The 19,083-nt window shown below is 40.1% G+C and overlaps 1 protein-coding gene and 1 long non-coding RNA gene across 2 annotated transcripts in view; one reads left to right on the top strand and one right to left on the bottom strand.

The window, feature by feature from the left end:
• Positions 1-19,083, bottom strand: part of LOC138908859 (uncharacterized) — a 170,210-nt gene that overhangs the window by 134,543 nt on the left and 16,584 nt on the right. The gene's annotated exons all lie outside the window — the stretch shown is intronic.
• LOC104110672 (ATP-dependent RNA helicase DEAH12, chloroplastic-like) lies at positions 226-18,189 on the top strand. Its single transcript, XM_070199546.1, is given in 6 exon segments — positions 226-729; positions 732-1,234; positions 4,681-5,878; positions 13,892-15,301; positions 15,304-15,828; positions 16,723-18,189. Coding segments are annotated over 6 exon segments (5,205 nt in total). The 5' UTR covers positions 226-374; the 3' UTR covers positions 17,937-18,189.

Below are 19,083 nucleotides of genomic sequence, written 5' to 3'. Positions count from 1 at the left end.
CATTTCACGCCGCTCTAGTCTCTTTCTTTTGCACTATATTTCTTTTGTCTCAATTTATGTGATACCCTTTTTTTTTTAATAATTTCAAAAAAAGAATAATAATATTTAATAATAATTTTAATTTTAAATTTCTCTTTTTAATAAAATAATATTTAGCCGATGGTGGGAGTATAACTTAATAAAAGAAAATTCAATTTGTTTTATAAAGAAGGCGCTAATTTCAATTCCAAATCAACTTCAGCGGACTGTAAAACCCGTCTAGTTTGCACGTCTCTTCGTTTATCCCTCCATTTTTTGTTCTAGAAATTTCACTGAACTGTAAGCTGTCACTTCTTCTGTGTGCAACTGTTGATTCTCTAGGGTTTTATAATACAATGTATACACCTGATTCTTCCTCCAACAACCGCCGGTTCCCGGCGCCGGCGATGTATCCGCAGCACAGTTACCGTCCGGCGAATCACCGGCCCTATAGGCCGTGCTATTATGCTTCGAATTACGAGCTTGATCGCCCGCCGGGGAATTGGCACGAACCGCCGAATTTCATAGTCCAGCTTCGTTCCCGTAGTAACCACCGAAGAATCAGCCGTTCCGAATTGAACGCTCTAATTGAGAAATTACCGTTTGCCCCTCGGAATTCCTTTGTGTTTATCAAAGGTTTCATTTTTGGGTCACTGCTGTACGATCAATGGAGTGAAACGCTTGAAGTGATTGTGGAATTATGGAGAATAAGGCCGAAGGCGGGCATTTGTTTACGCCGTGGGTGAAACGAAATGTTGAGGTTTCATCTGATAGGGATGAGTTGAAGGAGAGGGTAAAACTGGTATTTTTGGAGAAGTTGAAGGGATTGTTATCAGTAGAGGGTGAATTGTTACAAAAGTGGGAGAACAAATTGGATTTGGTGTGCGATGAAATTACAAAATTGAAATTACTAAAGAGTAGGAATAATTTGGTGTACAATGTGATTATGAAGAATAAGGAGGGGTTTGAGAAGGAAAGGGATTTGATAAGGAAAAGGATAAAGGAGTTTAGAGGAGGGATTGAATGTATTATTCAGCATTTGGAGGAGAAGGGTTTTAAGGAAGAGGAAGAGGGTTTAAGGGTGTTTAAGATTGGAAGAGAATTTGATTGGAATAAAATTCATTGTTTGATGATGAGAGAGTGTCGTAGGCTTGATGTTTGCTTGCCAATTTTCGCTTTCCGGCAGCAGATACTTAGGCAAATACATTATCAACAGGTGCCTAATCTATTCATGTTTTTATTCTTGTTTGAGTTTTAAGTTTTATGCACTGACAGCGTAAAGATAAAAAAAACTTTACTCTGTCAATGTATATAACTTAAATTCATTCGAGTTATTACCTTGTTGGATACATTCAAAACCATTCGAGTTGTTACCTTGTTGAATATAGTGGACAGACAAATTCTTACTTGCACCACAGACACAACGCATGCACCAAAGTAATAAGTGCAGGGCATGTGTCTTATACATAAGATTTGTCAGCTAACAATTGTTAATATATGCATTCTTACCTCAATTAACCAATTAACAGTATCATTAACTATTGTATATTGGTGCATGCACCAGTCGGACAAGTTTTTTTCTGTATGGGGAGTGTTAGGATCGGATTACCGGGTAGTGTGGAATTTAGTAAAACAACGTTATAATGACAATAACAAAGACAATGCAAGTTGATAATAACGGCAATTAAAGAAGATAAAAAAGACACAAATTTAACGTGGTTCGGTCAAGGTGACCTACATCCACAAGCGGAGAGGAGCAATTTCACTATACCAACAAGAGTACAAAATTAGAGTAAATACTCTAATTAGTCCCAAATACCCCAAGAGAATAACCTCACAAGATCACTCCAAAGAAAGGGTTCACACAAGTGTTTCCCAACACTCACTCTCTTACAAAATACTCTATAATAATGAAATAAAGGAGGAGAAAGAAAGACAAGAGTGAAAAACTCTTGAATTGGTGTGTTTTCAAATGAGGAGATAACTCCTTTATTTATAACAAGAAATCCTTGGCCTAATAGTGGATATTATGTCATGACAAATGTCATGATCCACAAATTTTGTTATAGTGGATATTATGTCATGGCAAATGTGATGAAAATTTGGCCCCCACTTGAGAAGAAGCCAAATTAATGGTCGTATTACAAATCTCCGCCTTGGCCTAATTTCGGCTTATATATAGTAAATTTGCTCCACCTTCTACGCAAAAACCCTAATGGGAAAAATCGTTCTTCATAAATGCCAATCAAGTTCAGGCAAAACTTGAACTTGGACACTGGAGAGGTTTTGTGTACATGTCAACAAGATTGTCTCTAGTGTTAGATCTTCTGAACAAAGACTTTTCCTTCAATAATGGTTTCTCGGATGAAATGATACTTTATATCAATGTGCTTCGTCCTCTCATGATACATTTTATCTTTAGTCAAGTGAATGGCACTTTGACTATCACAGAAAATGGTAATACCACCTTGTGTAAACTGAGTTCCGCAAATAGACCCTTTAACCATAAAGCTTCTTTGATCGCCTCGGTCACTGCCATATATTCTTCTTCGGTAGAAGATAAAGCTACTACATGTTGTAATGTAGCTTTCCAACTAATAGCGCAACCACCGATGCAAAAATACATAGCATGTCAGTGATTTTCTTTGTCAAGATCACCTGCATAATCTGAGTCTACAAAACCAACCAAAGTGTTAGTATTTCTCCCAAACTCCAAACATGTGTTTGAAGTACCTCGCAAGTATCTGAGAATCCATTTCACAGCATGCCAATGTGCTTTACCAGGGCAAGTCATATACCGGCTTACCACGCTCACTGCTTGTGAAATGTCTGGACGTGTACAAACCATTGCTTACATAATACTGCCGACTGCACTAGAATAAGGAACCTGTGCCATGTATCTCTCTTCTTTCTCTGACTGCGGGGACTGATCAGCTGATAACTTAAAATGAGCAGCAAGAGGGGTACTAATTGGTTTAGCATCTTTCATGCCAAACCTCTCCAAGACTTTCTCCAAGTACTTCTTCTGGGTCAGAAATAGCCTGTTGGCTTTTCGATCTCTTTTGATCTCCATACCAAGGATTTTCTTAGCTGCTCCCAAATCTTTCATCTCAAATTCACTTTTCAGCCGACTTTTCAAATTGTGAATTTCTGTTAAATCCTTAGCATCAATGAGCATGTCATCAACATATAATAATAGGTACACAAATGAACCATCATTTAACTTTCGGAAGTAAACACAACTATCATACATGCTCCTCGAATAACCATGACCCAACATAAAGGAATCAAACCTTTTATACCATTGTCTTGGAGACTGCTTTAATCCGTACAAGGATTTCTTCAACAAGCTAACATGATCTTCTTTTCCTTCAATTTTAAATCCTTCGGGTTGATGCATGTATATTTGTTCCTTAAGTTCGCCATGTAAGAAAGCTGTCTTTTGTGCTTTGAACCGGCCAGTTAGATCTGGCTCTGATACCAATTTGTTTGGATCGGGTTGTCGGGTAGTGCGGAATTTAGCCAAACAACGTTATAATGACAATAACAAAGACAATGCAAGTTGATAATAACGACAATTAAAGAAGATGAAGAAGACACAAATTTAACGTGGTTCGGTCAAGGTGACCTACGTCCACAAGCGGAGAGGAGCAATTTCACTATACCAACAAGAGTACAAAAGAGAGTACAAAATTAGAGTAAATACTCTAATTAGTCTCAAATATCCCAAGAGAATAACCTCACAAGATAAGTCCAAAGAAAGAGTTCACACAAGTGTTTCCCAACACTTACTCTCTTACAAAATACTCTATAATGAAATAATGGAGGAGAAAGAAAGACAAGAGTGAAAAACTCTTGAATTGGTGTATTTTCAAATGAGGAGAAGCTCCTCTATTTTATAGCAAGAAATCCTTGGCCTAATAGTGGATATTATGTCATGGCAAATGTCATGATCCACAAATTTTGTTATAGTGGATATTATGTCATGGCAAATGTCATGAAAATTTGGCCCCCACTTGAGAAGAAGCCAAATTAATGGCCATATTACAGGGAGACTGCACATGTACACGACCTCCCCCTTGCATTTATGAGAATACACAAACATGTGACTTAGAGGTTGCCAAATAGCAACTATACCTTGTACGAGGGCTTGCCCTCTCTTTTTCCTGGACGTTAATTAGCAAAAGAAAAATATTATTCATCCTTTGTTATCATTCCGGCTCGCGATAAAGGAATAATGAGCTGAACTTATCCTGAAAACATAAAAAAATAATTACGATCTTAAATTTTTACTGCGAATTTACTGGGAAGAAATTTTGAACTACCATTTAAAAATGAAAATATTGTTAATTTTGAAGTATTGAGTTATATTACTTACGAAGAAATTAAATTTTGTTGAGTCATCGTGTTTGCTGTTTGCAGGTTCTGAGAAACTGTTTATTTTCCTTTGTCCCCCCCTCCCGTTTTTGTTGTCCAGTCTAGCATTTAATTACACAAATGGCTTGTTCATATTTGACTTTGCGAAAATGGATATTTAGTTCCGAAGGACTTTCACTTGCTCCTAGCATACCTGTGTAATATCAGTTATTTACAAGTCATCTGTGTTGAGCTTGATTCTTTGTTTTTTTTTATATATATATCCTGGAATGTTGCAAATTCTAGGTGACCGTCTTGATTGGCGAGACTGGATCAGGAAAAAGTACACAACCGGTTCAATTCCTAGTTGATTCTGGAGTGACTGGTAATGGATCTATGGTTTGTACTCAGCCCCGGAAGCTTGCTGCCAACTCTTTGGCACGAAGGGTGCAACAAGAAAGCGAAGGGTGTTATGATGACACCTCGATCATATGCTATTCTTCATATTCATCTGGTCATAAATTTGACTCAAAGGTTGTGTTTATGACAGATCATTGCCTTCTACAGCACTATATGGTCGATAAGACTTTGTCCAAGATTTCATGTATTGTTGTTGATGAGGCACATGAAAGAAGCCTAAACACTGATCTACTTTTAGCATTGATAAAGAATCTGCTCTATCATAGGCTTGATCTGAGGCTTGTTATTATGTCTGCCACAGCTGATGCAGACCAGCTTGCTGATTACTTCTTTGGCTGTGGAACGTTCCACGTGTCGGGTAGAACTTATCCGGTTGATATTAAATATGTTCCCTGTGAATCCATTGGATGTCTTGGTGCTGGCCCAATCTCCTCCTATGTCTATGATGTTGTTAAGACGGTGACTGAAATCCATGAAACAGAGGGAGAGGGAACAGTCCTAGCCTTCTTGACTTCTCAAATTGAAGTCGAATGGGCTTGTGAGAAGTTTCAATCATCATCAGCCATTGCTTTACCTTTACATGGCAAACTATCCTATGAAGAACAGCATAGAGTTTTTCTCAGCTATCCGGGGAACAGAAAGGTAATATTCACTACAAATGTTGCTGAGACATCATTGACAATTCCAGGGGTTAAATGTGTTGTTGATTCTGGCATGGTCAAAGAAAGCAGGTTTGAACCTGGCACTTGCATGAGTATTCTCAGGATATGCAATGTCAGCCAGAGCTCTGCTAATCAACGGGCTGGCCGTGCTGGGAGAACTGAACCAGGAAGGTGTTATAGACTTTACTCAGAAAGTGATTTTGAGGCTATGCCTTGTCATCAGGAACCTGAAATTCGCAAGGCTCATCTTGGTGTTGCAGTGCTGAGGATTCTTGCTCTGGGCATCAAGAACGTGCAAGATTTTGATTTTGTTGACGCACCTAGCGCTAAAGCTATTGAGATGGCCACCAGAAATCTGGTTCAGTTAGGCGCTGTTAGGCAAAAAGATGATGCTTATGAATTAACTACAGACGGACGATGTCACGACCCAATTTCCCCTCCGTTTGGGTATCGTGATGGCACCTAGTCTTAGGGACTAGGTAAGCCTAACAATAATTAAAACAACAACATTATTTAGATAGAATCTCTTACAATTCCCAAAACCGGTAGTACAAATCATAAGCTCTACAGAGTGTTTGCTAGAAAGCCTCTAAATACAACTGTCCAGAAACAGTAATGAACAATGCAAAACGAAAACTTGAAGGTGACTCCGAAGCCTGCGAACACAACAACAGGTTTACCTTGAGTCTCCACAGCAACAGTCCACACAACTAGCTAACGAACAAGTACCTGGATCTGCACAAAAATGTGCAGAAGGGTAGCATGAGCACACCACAGCGGTGCCCAGTAAATATCAAGACTAACCTCGGTAGAGTAGTGACGAGGAACAGTCAAGACACCCACTGGTCTAATAAACTGAACAAATATAAGTTCATGAATAACAGAAGTATAATGTCTTCATAAGGACTATGCAATATGGCTCACAATACAGTAATGGCATTAAAGCAAGAAAAAACAAGTATCAACGGAATATCATGAAAATGACGCAGACAAAGTGAATGGAACACAACCTAAATCCGGAATCACGAATACAGCAAGGACAAGTAATAACTCAGTAACTACAACCGCTTTTACATCACGTTTTAGCCAACAACTCCACGAGGTACCGAACCTCGAACAAATTCACAACTCACGGGTCTCAATACCTGAACCCTAACACTTGGCATCCTGTGCCCTCATAACACCTCATAACTGCACTGACGACTCACGTGCTAATAGAGCCATTCTCCCATAGAAGGCAAGTAAACAAGGGTGAGCATCTATGCTCAACAATATCAAGAACACCTCTTATCCGATAAGAGTGTTTAACTATGTGTATGCTTGTGCAAGTGTCCTAACATAGTCCATACCAGCAAATAAGCATAAGGAAGAAGAAGAACGGACAACAAGCATAAGGAAGAAGAAGAACGGACAACACGTAGAATATTTTCTCACAGCTTTCACAAGATAAAGTTCACACAGGTACGTATACCACTACACAAATATCAACAACAAGAATGCCCCCAGGCCATAAATCATCACAAATCAATCCCTGACACAGCCCACCTTGTCTTGCCACGTGTGCAATAGTAACATAAATGCCCGTCTTGTCTCGCCACACATGCATAATAATGTTTCTACCTTGTCTCGCCACATGCGCAACCCACATATATATATACATATCCCGTCTTGTCACGCCGAATGTGCAAATATCAATGGTAACAATAGCACGACAGAAACCTCGTGCAACCCCATAATAACAACCGCACGGCAGAAACCTCGTGCATCACCACAACAAGTACCACATCAACAATGACAATAATACAAAGTACGACAAGTAAATCAACTCAAGAACTTTAATTCACAAAGAAACGGTAGAACCAATTCACAAGGAATAACCACAATAAAGAATGCTAGGCGTAAAGAGAACAACTCAACAAAGGGAAAACTAATGTGTAGCAACGATCCCACAATTTACACTTCAACAACAGGGAAGCTAACACGCATCAAATAATTTCAAATAAAACAAGTCAACTAAGATATATGATATCTAAACTTTTTTTAAGGTTGAGGAAATTACGAAGGATATTCAACAATTCAATTAAGGATAAGCAACGGAAAAATTATCATAACCTCAATTAAGACCGAACAATTATAGAAAAAAATAATATTAATTCCAATTAAAGATAAGCATTTACGAAAAGATAGCATGGCTATAAAAGAGATAACAGTTTCAATTAAGGCACATATGAATCAAGTAACAATAATAGTGGATCATGAAGCAATTGATTCTAATTAAGCAGGTAGATGTAAATCTAGTAATTAAGATTGTTAGTTTATAAATATATATAGTGTAGTCTTGTCCCACATTGGAAGAGGAGTAATATCTCCTTGTAGTGTATAGCTATAAATAGGAACCTCTTGTATTGTATTTATAATCCAATATCAATAACATATTTTCTCCCGTGCCTTCTCACATGGTATCAGAGCATTAGTGAGAAAAGATCGCTGTGCGTCATTCCAGCGTTAATCGGGAAGAAATAACTTAGTCATCGTGTAATTTTTCCGGTGACCTAAGGCTTGTCTAAGTGAAAGTCACTTTCTGTCGGTGTTGTGCTAAAACCAATACCACCACGAGGTAGATCACCCTCCGACTACCAATCCCTGAAATTTTATCCGGCAGAAAAGCCGCCACGCTCCTCCACGCGCCGGCAACAACTTTTCCGGCGAGGGTTCTAGCCACTTTCCGGCCATTTTTTCGCGAAGATTCTTCAGGACAGTGTGCTCTCCTCAAAATTCCGAGCCTACCCATCTAATTCAAATCAAATTCTGGTCACTTTTATATTTTTCCGGCGTGAACAGTGACCTTCTGGCCATTGTTTGAAAATATTTCTTCAGGACAGCTTGCTCGCAAAGGAATTCCGAGTCTATCCATCCTGGTTACAACAAATTCCAACAACTTTGGAATTTTCCGGCGAGCTACAGTGTTTCCGCGTGAACAGTATTTCCGGCACAGAACAATGTTCTGTTTTCCTGCTGTAAACAGTGTTTTTCAAGCTATTTCTTCAGTTTTCTCACAGGATTTACTTATTTCCACTATTTCAAGTTAACCCTACTACTACTACAAATTGTAGCGACATGGGAACCGATGCTTTGAATAGTCGGATGGTTTCTTTAGCAGAGTATATTGAGTTCCTTCAATATAAAACATGTAAGCAGACATCTTCTGAGATAGCTTCTGTTGTTCAAACAGGTAATAGCGTGACTTGTTTCTCCCAATCTTCATCCTCTGAGTCTTGGATCATTGATTCAGGTGCATCAGATCATATTTCTGGTAACAAATCTCTTTTCACTACTATTTCGTATTCTCAATCTCTTCCAAAAGTTACAATGGCCAATGAGTCTCAAACCATGGCAACGACAATAGGTCAAGCAAGCCCACTTCCTTCCTTACCTTTAGATTTAGTCCTTTATGTTCCCAATAGTTCTTTTAATCTCATAGCTGTTAGTCGCTTAGCCAAATCACTTAAATGCGCTGTTTTATTTCTTGATGACCATGTTTTTATACAGGAACGCAGTACGGGGCGGATCATTGGTACCAGACGTGAATCAAATAGACTTTATTACCTTATCCTTGCTAAATCACATGGACTCACATCTTGTCTTCCTTCTACAACTTGTCCTGTTACTGATTCACCAGATTTATTACATAAACGGTTGGGACATCCCAGTTTGTCAAAACTTCAGAAAATGGTATCTGGTTTATCTCACTTGTCAGCTCTAGAGTGTGAGTCATGTCAGCTCGGTAAGCATACCCGCTCCCATTTCCCTCGGCGTCTTGATAATCGAGCAGAGTCACCTTTTACTTTAGTCCATTCAGATGTTTGGGGTCCTAGTCGGGTCAGTTCCACCTTAGGATTCCGCTACTTTGTCAGTTTCATTGATGATTATTCCAGGTGCATTTGGATATTTTTGATAAAAAATCGATCTGAGCTGTTTTCTATTTTCCAGACCTTCCACGCTGAAATTAAAAATCAATTTGGGGTTTCTATTCGCACTTTTCGTAGTGATAATGCCCGAGAGTATTTGTCTTCCCCATTTCAGCAGTTTATGAAATCTCATGGGATTATTCATCAAACATCTTGTCCGTACACATCTCAACAACATGGGGTAGCTGAAAGAAAAAATAGACATCTTATTGAAATTGCTCGTACCCTACTCATACAATCTCATGCTCCGTTGCGTTTTTGGGGGGATGCCGTTCTTACATCTTGCTATCTTATTAATCGTATGCCATCTTCAGCTATCCAGAACCAAGTTCCATTCTCTGTCATGTTTCCCCACTTACCTTTGTTCTCTCTTCCACCCCGTATCTTTGGAAGCACTTGTTTTGTCCATAACCTTATTCCAGGAACAGATAAGTTAGCTCCTCGTGCTCTTAAGTGCGTATTTCTGGGTTTCTCGAGAACACAAAAGGGGTATCGATGCTACTCTCCTGACCTCCAGCGGTACCTTATGTCCGCTGATGTTTCATTCTTTGAAACCCAATCATACTTCACAGATTCAGGTCATCACTTAGATATTTCTGAGGTACTACCAATTTCATCTTTTGGAGATTCAGTCACTCCAGCTCCACCACCTACAGCTCCAGTTGTAGCTCCACCACCTATAGCTCCAGTTGTAGCTCTACCACCTATAGCTCCAGTTCCACCACCTACAGCTCCGGTTGTAACTCCACCACCTATAGCTTCAGTTCCTCCACATAATCCAGTTCAACCTTCTGCAGCTCCACCATTCTTGACTTATCATCGTCGTCCACATCCAGCATCAGGCCCAAGGTGATTCACGCCCCGCATCAGATTCTGCACCTACTGCGGACTTGTCTCCTCTTAGTCAACCAATTGCACTCTGCAAAGGTGTACGATCCACACTTAATCCTAATCCCCACTATGTCGGTTTAAGTTATCATCGTCTGTCGTCACCACATTATGCTTTTATATCTTCTTTGTCCACTGTTTCTATCCCTAAGTCTACAGGTGAGGCACTATCTCATCCAGGATGGCGACATGCTATGATTGGCGAGATGTCTGCTTTACATGCGAGTGACACTTGGAAGCTTGTTCCTCTTCCTGCAGGTAAGTCTACTGTTGGTTGTCGTTGGGTTTATGCAGTCAAAGTTGGTCCGGATGGCCAGATTGATCGGCTTAAGGATCGTCTTGTTGCAAAAAGGATATACTCAGATTTTTGGGCTTGATTATAGTGATACTTTCTCTCCCGTGGCTAAAGTAGCATCTGTTCGTCTCTTTTTATCCATGGCTGCTGTACGTCATTGGCCTCTTTATCAGTTAGACATTAAGAATGCTTTTCTCCGCGGTGATCTTGAGGAAGAAGTTTATATGGAGCAACCACCTGATTTTGTTGCTCAGGGGGAGTTTAATGGTTGTGTGTGTAGATTGCGTAAGTCACTATATGGTTTGAAACAGTCCCCTCGAGCTTGGTTTGGTAAGTTCAACACAATTATTCAGGAGTTCGGCATGACTTGTAGTGAGGTTGATCACTCTGTATTTTATCGGCATTCTGCTCCTAATCTGTGTATTTATCTAGTGGTTTATGTTGATGATATTATTATTACTGGTAATGATCAGGATGGTATTACTAATCTGAAGGAACATCTCTTTCAGCACTTTCAGACTAAGGATCTGGGCAAATTGAAGTATTTTCTAGGTATTGAGGTCGCTCAGTCTAGCTCAGGTATTGTTATTTCACAGCGGAAGTATGCCTTAGACATTCTTGAGGAGACTGGAATGATGGGTTGCAGACCTATTGACTCTCCTATGGATCCGAATGCTAAGCTTCTGCCTGGACAGGGGGAGCCTCTTAGAGACCCTACGAGATATAGGAGGTTGGTTGGCAAATTGAATTACCTCACAGTGACTAGACCTGACATTTCTTTTCCGGCGAGTGTTGTAAGTCAGTTTTTGGATTCTCCATGTGATAGTCACTGGGATGCAGTTGTTCGCATTCTTCGGTATATAAAGTCAGCTCCAGGCAAAGGATTACTATTCGAGGATCAAGGCCACGAGCAGATTGTTGGGTACACAGATGCTGATTGGGCAGGATCACCTTTTGATAGACGTTCTACGTCTGGATATTGTGTTCTAGTAAGAGGTAATTTGGTCTCGTGGAAGAGCAAGAAACAGAATGTAGTTGCTCGATCTAGCGCCGAAGCCGAATATCGGGCCATGGCTATGACGACGTGTGAGTTGGTTTGGGTCAAGCAGTTGCTCAAGGAGTTAAAGTTTGGAGAAATCAGCAAGATGGAACTAGTGTGTGATAACTAAGCTGCTCTTCATATTGCGTCAAATCCGGTGTTCCATGAGAGGACTAAACACATTGAGATCGACTGTCACTTTGTCAGAGAAAAAATACTTTCAGGAGATATTGTTACAAAGTTTGTAAAGTCGAATGATCAACTAGCAGATATTTTCACTAAGTCTCTTACTGGTTCTCGTATTAGTTACATGTGTAACAAGCTCGGTACATATGATGTGTATGCACCGGCTTGAGGGGGAGTGTTAGTTTATAGATATGTATAGTGTAGTCTTGTCCCACATTGGAAGAGGAGTAATATCTCCTTGTAGTGTATAGCTATAAATAGGGACCTCTTGTATTATATTTATAATCCAATATCAATAACATATTTTTTCCCGTGCTTTCTCACAAAGATATATAATCATAACAAGAACAACTGCATATTCAATGAATACAAGGACCTAAGAACCCTAGAAGGCCAACTTTCCACAAATAAGTTCATGCACGCACTCGTCACCTCGTGCACACGGGCAACAATCAACATAGAAGACTCAAATCCTAAGGGGAAAATCCCCCCCACAAGGTTAGACAAGATACTTACCTCGAACCAAGCTCAAACAGTCCGTAAGAATGCCCTTTCCTCAATTATCCGACTCCGAATGGTCCAAATCTAACCAAACACAATTGCATATCATGAATACAACGATAATAGACTCATCTAATTAATGAAATCAATATTTTAACAAAAATTCCGAAATTTGCCCTACAAAGTCGATCCGAGCCCACGTCTCGGAATCGGGTAAAAATCACAAAATATGAACACCCATTCACTTACGAGTCCAACCATATAAGAATTACTCAAATCCGACCACAAATCCCCTTTCAAAACTCGAAATCTTTATTGAAGAAGTTCTTCCAATTTTGTCCAATTTCAACCCCAAAAATCCGAAACTAAATGGAGAAAATAACTATAGATTAATGCAATAAAACCAAATTCGAGTAAGAAATCGTTACCCACAAGATTCCTCTGAAAATCCCTCAAAGGGTCGCCTTCTCTCGAGCTCAAAATAAAAAATGGAGTGAAAATGAAATAACCCTCGATTCCAATCCCTTTCTGCCCAGCGATCCTCGCACCTGCGACCATTTCTCGCACCTGCGCCTATCGCACCTGCGGTCTAACCAGTCGCACCTGCGGAAGTCACTAACTCCCACAGTCTCCGCACCTGCGAGCCTTCTGCGCATCTGCGGGCATCGCAGATGCGGAACTTCCTCGCACCTGCGACCCCATGCCAACTCTCAATTCTCGCATCTGCGCTTCCATCTCCGCACGTGCGAGTCCGCTGATGCGCACAAATTCTCCGCACCTGCGGAGACTGCCAAGTCCAGCTCTTCCCGCACCTGCGCCTAATTCTTCGCACCTGCGACCATCGCACTTGCGCCCAAGGTCCGCAGGTGCGATTACACCAGAACTCAGACCTCCCCAAAACCATGGAAATCATCTGCAACTCGTCCGAAAAACACCCCGACCCCGTCCAAACATACCAACAAGTTTTATACCCTAACACGGACCCGCTCGAGGTCTCAAATCACATCAAACGACATCGAAACTATGAATCGCACCATGAATCGAACTTATAAATTTTCAAATCCTTCAACTTCTAAAACTCGCGCCGAAACCTATCAAATCAACCCGGAATGACGTCAAATTTTGCAGGCAAGTCCTAAATAACATAACGGAGCTGTTCCAACTCTCGGAATCGCATTCCGACCCCGATATCAAAAATTCCACTTCTGGTCCAAATCTCCAAAAATTCGACTTTCGCCATTTCAAGCCTAATCAGCTACAGACCTCGGATTTACAGTCCGGGCACGCTCCTAAGTCCAACATCACCCAACGGAGCTAATGGAACCGACGTAACTCCATTCCGGAGTCGTCTTCACATAGTTCCGACTACGGTCAAAATCCTAAGACTTAAGCTTCCTTTTTAGGGACTAAGTGTCCCAAATCACTCAGAAACATCCGGTAACCGAATTCAACCACGCATGCAATTCAATACACATAATATGAAGCTGCTCAGGGCCTTAAGCCACCGAACGAGACTTAAATTCTCAAAACGACCGGCCGGGTCGTTACAGACGAACGATAGTCAAGTTGGGTATTGAACCTCGGCTAGGCAAAATGATCCTCGGTTGCTTTAATCAACATTTGAGTAGAGAAGGTGTTGTTCTTCCTGCTGTTATGGCTAATTCGAGCAGTATTTTTTTCAGGGTTGGTTCTGAAGGAGACAAGCTAAAATCTGATTGCTTGAAGGTGCAATTTTGCCATCCAAATGGTGATCTCTTCACTCTACTTTCTGTTTACAGAGAATGTGAGGCTGTGCCTAGGGAAAGGAGGAATGGGTGGTGTTGGGATAATAGCATCAATGCCAAATCAATGAGGAGATGCCAGGAGACTGTGCAAGAACTGGAAGCTTGCCTCCAGAATGAACTTAATATTATTATTGCAAGCTACTGGCGTTGGGATCCTCAGGTGCATACCGAGCATGATGAAACTTTGAAAAGTATAATACTTTTTTCGCTTGCCGAGAATGTTGCTATGTATTCTGGATATGATCAGCTAGGTTATGAGGTAGCACTAAGTGGGAAGTATATCCAACTACATCCATCCTGTTCACTGTTAAATTTTGATCGACGACCAACCTGGGTAGTTTTTGGTGAAATCCTTGCTGCAGCTAAGGAGTATCTGGTCTGTGTTACCGTATTTGAGTTTAGTTCTCTTTGTACTCTTAGTCCTTCCCCGTTGTTTAATTTTCTGGAGATGGATGCCCAAAAGCTGGAAAATAAGGTTTTAACAGGTTTTGGGAGCATGCTATTGAAAAGATTCTGTGGAAAATCTAACAGTAGTGTCAATAACCTTGTTTCACGCATTAGAACTAAACATTTGGATGAAAGGATTGGCATTCAAGTTAATGTTGATAAGAACGAGGTTTTGTTATATGCTTCATCCAGTGACATGGAGCGTGTTTTGGGCCAAGTGAATGATGCACTAGAGTATGAAAGCAAGTTGTTGCAGAATGAATGCTTGGAGAAATGCCTATTCAATGGTGGATCAGCTGCTTCGTCCTCAGTTGCCCTCTTTGGAGCTGGTGCAATTGTTAAGCATTTAGAGCTTAAGAAGAGATTCTTGGCTGTTGACATATTTCATTCAAATACAAAAGCAGTTGATGATAAGGAACTGCTGATGTTTTTGGAGAGAAACACATCGGGTGATATTTGTGCACTGCTCAAGTCCTCAGGCATTGGCCACGACAATGAGGAGAACAGATGGGGCAGGGTAACATTTCTTTCTCCTGATGCTGCTAAACAAGCTACATTGTTGGATCAGGTAGAATGTAGTGGTGGCTTTCTAAAAGTTGTTCCTTCGAGGAGTGTATTCTGTAATGACCAAAAGCAGTTTTCCTCTGTTCTCAGAGCTAAAGTTTATTGGCCTCGTAGATGCAGTAAAGGTGTAGCTATTGTAAAATGTGAGCCAAACGATGTTGCATTTATAGTAAATGATTCTCTGGTGTAACGATAGGTGGAAACTTTATCCGTTCAAAGGCAAGCAATAAGTACATTGACCGCATAGTAATTTCAGGACTTAATAGCGAACTTTCTGAACCGGAGATATTTGACGTTTTGAGTGCAGCAACAAATATGAAAATTCTGGATTTCTTCTTGGTGAGAGGAGATGCTGTGGAAAATCCTCCAATTGCTGCTTGTGAAGAAGCACTCAGGAGAGAAATATCCGCTTTCATGCCTAAAAGAATCCCTTTAGTCCAGTCTATTCGGGTTCAGGTCTTCCAACCAGAACCAAAGGACACTTACATGCGAGCGACTGTCCTGTTTGATGGAAGTCTGCATCTTGAAGCAGCTGAGGCTTTGGAGCAAATTGATGGCAAGGTTCTGTCTGGATGTCTTCCCTGGCAGAAGATAAGATGTCAGCAACTGTTTCACACCTCTGTTTCCTGTCCTGCACCAGTTTATCATGTTATTAGGAACCAGCTGGATTCTTTACTCGCACGTCTCCGGCGAAGAAAGGGTATCTTTTACTGCTCTAAGTTATATTTCTTCTCTCTGATTGTATTTTTTGAAAATTTTAATTTAATTAACTATCATCTCTGCTGAATTGCTTCTTAATAAAGGCATGGCAATGTGGGAAATAAACTATTGAGCAGCGGCTGAAATGATATCTAATTTAGGTGGCAGAGTTAGTGTACCCTATTACTACCGCTATTGCAGATTGCTACTGTCACTTTTTTGTTTCCTTATTCCTCAACCAGAATGAAATTGGACTTGGACAAATTCACCATTTTAAAGTAAATTATATATGGAGAAACTAAATAAAAGCTATGAAAGAAACTATTTGTTCCAAAATATCAAAAATTGTCGGAAAATATCGCCATCAGAGTTAAAGAGTTGACTTTTGATAAAAGAAAAGTCAGACAATTTGGGGTGGAAATCGAACTTTTTCTTTCTCTGTGTGTCTGTAAGTTTCCTTTCCTTTTTGTGCTAGATGACCCTGAAAAAGGAGTCTTGATACTTTATGGTTATATGACAGTACAAAGTTATTTACAAAGTGCCTGAGCACTATCACAAACCCTTACTCTTCTCCCAGATTTGATGCTAATCTGATGATTACTTGTACTACCCAGATTCAACTCTCACTTGTCTGGTCAAATTCTAAATGGTAACTGAAAAAAGCATTCTTGCATACTGCAGATTACCCTTTCTATCTCTCCTCCATTCTGGAGATGCAGAAAAACATAGTAGGATATAAGGAGAAGGGGGGATGTTCTGTAAAACTCTCTTAGTAAAAGTGATCTTTTTGTAAAACAATTTTTATTTTTAAATAAAGACAACAAAATTATTCAGAGACATTGATTATTGATTAGGTGGTACTTGGCTGCTGAGAGAACTTTGGATTGCTTTGCAGGTGTGGAGTGCAATCTGGAGAGAAATGAAAATGGGTCTTATAGGGTTAAAATATCTGCTACTGGTACAAAGATTGTAGCAGAATTGAGAAGGCCATTGGAGCAACTTATGAAAGGCAAGATTGTGGATCATGTGGGAATTTCTCCAACTGTTGTTCAACTTCTATTTTCAAGAGAAGGGACTAATATTATGAAGATGGTTCAGCGGGAGACAGGAACCTATATTCTTTTTGACAGGCATAGCCTTTATGTGAGAATCTTTGGTTCCTCAGACATGATTGATATGGCGCAGCAGAATTTTGTTAACGCCCTTCTGGCACTACATGAAAGCAAGCAACTTGAAGTGCATCTTCGTGGAGGACTTTTGCCTCTTGACCTGATGAAAAGAGTTGTTCAGAGGTTTGGACCAGATCTTAGTGGTCTCAAACTAAAGGTGCCCGATGCAGAACTCTCTCTGAACACCAGGAGCCATTGCATCTCTATTAGAGGTACTAAAGAGATGAAGCAAAAAGTTGAGGAGATAATTTCTGAAATTTCTCAAACAAGTGGGCTTCCAAATCAAAGGATGGATGATGAGGCTGACTGTCCTATTTGCTTGTGTGTACTCGAGGATGCTTATAGACTTGAAGGTTGTACCCACGTCTTCTGTCGATCATGCTTGCTGGAACAGTGTGAGTCTGCAATCAGAAGCAGGGAAGGTTTCCCGCTATGTTGTATGCATAAAGGTTGTGGAACACATATGCTACTCGCTGATTTGAGGTCTCTATTGTCAAGTGAGAAGTTGGAAGAGCTGTTCAGGGCTTCTATAGGGGCTTTTGTAGCAGCAAGCGGGGGTCACTACCGGTTTTGCCCCTCACCTGACTGCCCTTCAGTGTATCGTGTTGCTGAATCAGGAGTGGTTGGTGCGCCCTTTGCCTGTGATGCATGTTATGTGGAGACGTGTACGAGCTGCCACTTGGAGTATCACCCTTATATCTCGTGCGAGAAGTATCGGGAGATCAAGGATGACCCAGATTTCTCTCTAAAGGAATGGTCCAAGGGGAAAGAGAATGTGAAGAAATGTCCTGTTTGCGGGTTTACAATAGAGAAGGCGGATGGTTGCAATCGTATCGAGTGTAGGTGTGGAAAACATGTTTGCTGGGTTTGTTTGGTATTCTTCAACAGCAGTGACGATTGCTATAACCATTTAAGGTCTATTCACCAGGCCATTATATGAGGTACAAATACCTATAATTCAATAACATAGGTGTTAATATCTGCTTCTGTATAAATTCCCGGACCCTTATATGTATATAAACAAATAAACAAGTAAATAAATGTATGTAGTATACACAATCGTAAGCCATCTTTATATCCCTAGTACAAATGTTTATTTCTGTAAGTTATGTGTTCAGAACTAACCCTCTTTTAAAGAGTTAAATGGTGACATTATGAGGATAACTTCTCAGATAATCTGTGCATTCAGTTAATTCCCTGCTTTCCAACGTAAATAGCAGTATAACATGTCTGATGGAGTTAACATTCTCGTAATGTGAGAAAGATTGTTTATGTGTACACCTTGTTTTGGTGGAGGGAGGGGACAAAAGAAGAAGAAAGGAAACAGAAAAAGAGAGAACTTTCTTGTTGTTCACGAAGGGGCAGATGTAATATGGTAGATTGTAGGTCTTTAGATAGGATCTATGAACATTGTGTTTTTCCAAGCTGCCTTTGATTGCTTAAAAAGGAAATATAACAGTCAGAATGACTGAATGAGATCTGAAACTGACAAGAGGTTAAAAATGACGCCTAAATCAATCGTTTGGCGATAATGGGATTATATTTTAGAGATTGGAGAAGAGTTGATTGAGGATTCTTATTGGAATCATGTTCTGTGTAAATATTGGGCCTAGTAAGGTTTTCCTTTTTTTTTTTTAATTATTTATTATTATTATTATGTTACTTATTCTATATACTTATATTTGCCCGTTTGCATGACGTGATTGCATCCTGATGAGTGTTGATGTTATATTATAGTGTTAGTGTGATTGACTCACTGGTTCGTCTAAATTTACATTTGCGCGTAAGGCTCGTTCAGAGAGAAGTGCTTTACCTCTATTTAAAGATAAATGGATCTTATCTACCCTACCACACTTGTCTTATTACATTTGAGACAGATGTTGTATTATTATTGTACTCCTTAGAATATGCTTATGCACTTGTGACACCGGGTTTTGGGGGTTCTTACGGGTTGTTCGTTATTATAGTTGTGTAAATTCTATTTCATACGATTTAATTAAGGAAAGATTTTGATTTCAAAATACAAAAAAAAGGTAATTAAGTTGATCAATCACCGTTGGGTTGCCCGACGGCGATGTTAGGCGCGA

Source organism: Nicotiana tomentosiformis, chromosome 4 (assembly GCF_000390325.3).
Source record: "Nicotiana tomentosiformis chromosome 4, ASM39032v3, whole genome shotgun sequence".
In the NCBI taxonomy this organism is placed as follows: Eukaryota; Viridiplantae; Streptophyta; class Magnoliopsida; order Solanales; family Solanaceae; genus Nicotiana; species Nicotiana tomentosiformis.
The sequence above is the reverse complement of the archived record's forward strand: the minus strand, read 5'-3'. Positions and strand labels throughout refer to the sequence as shown.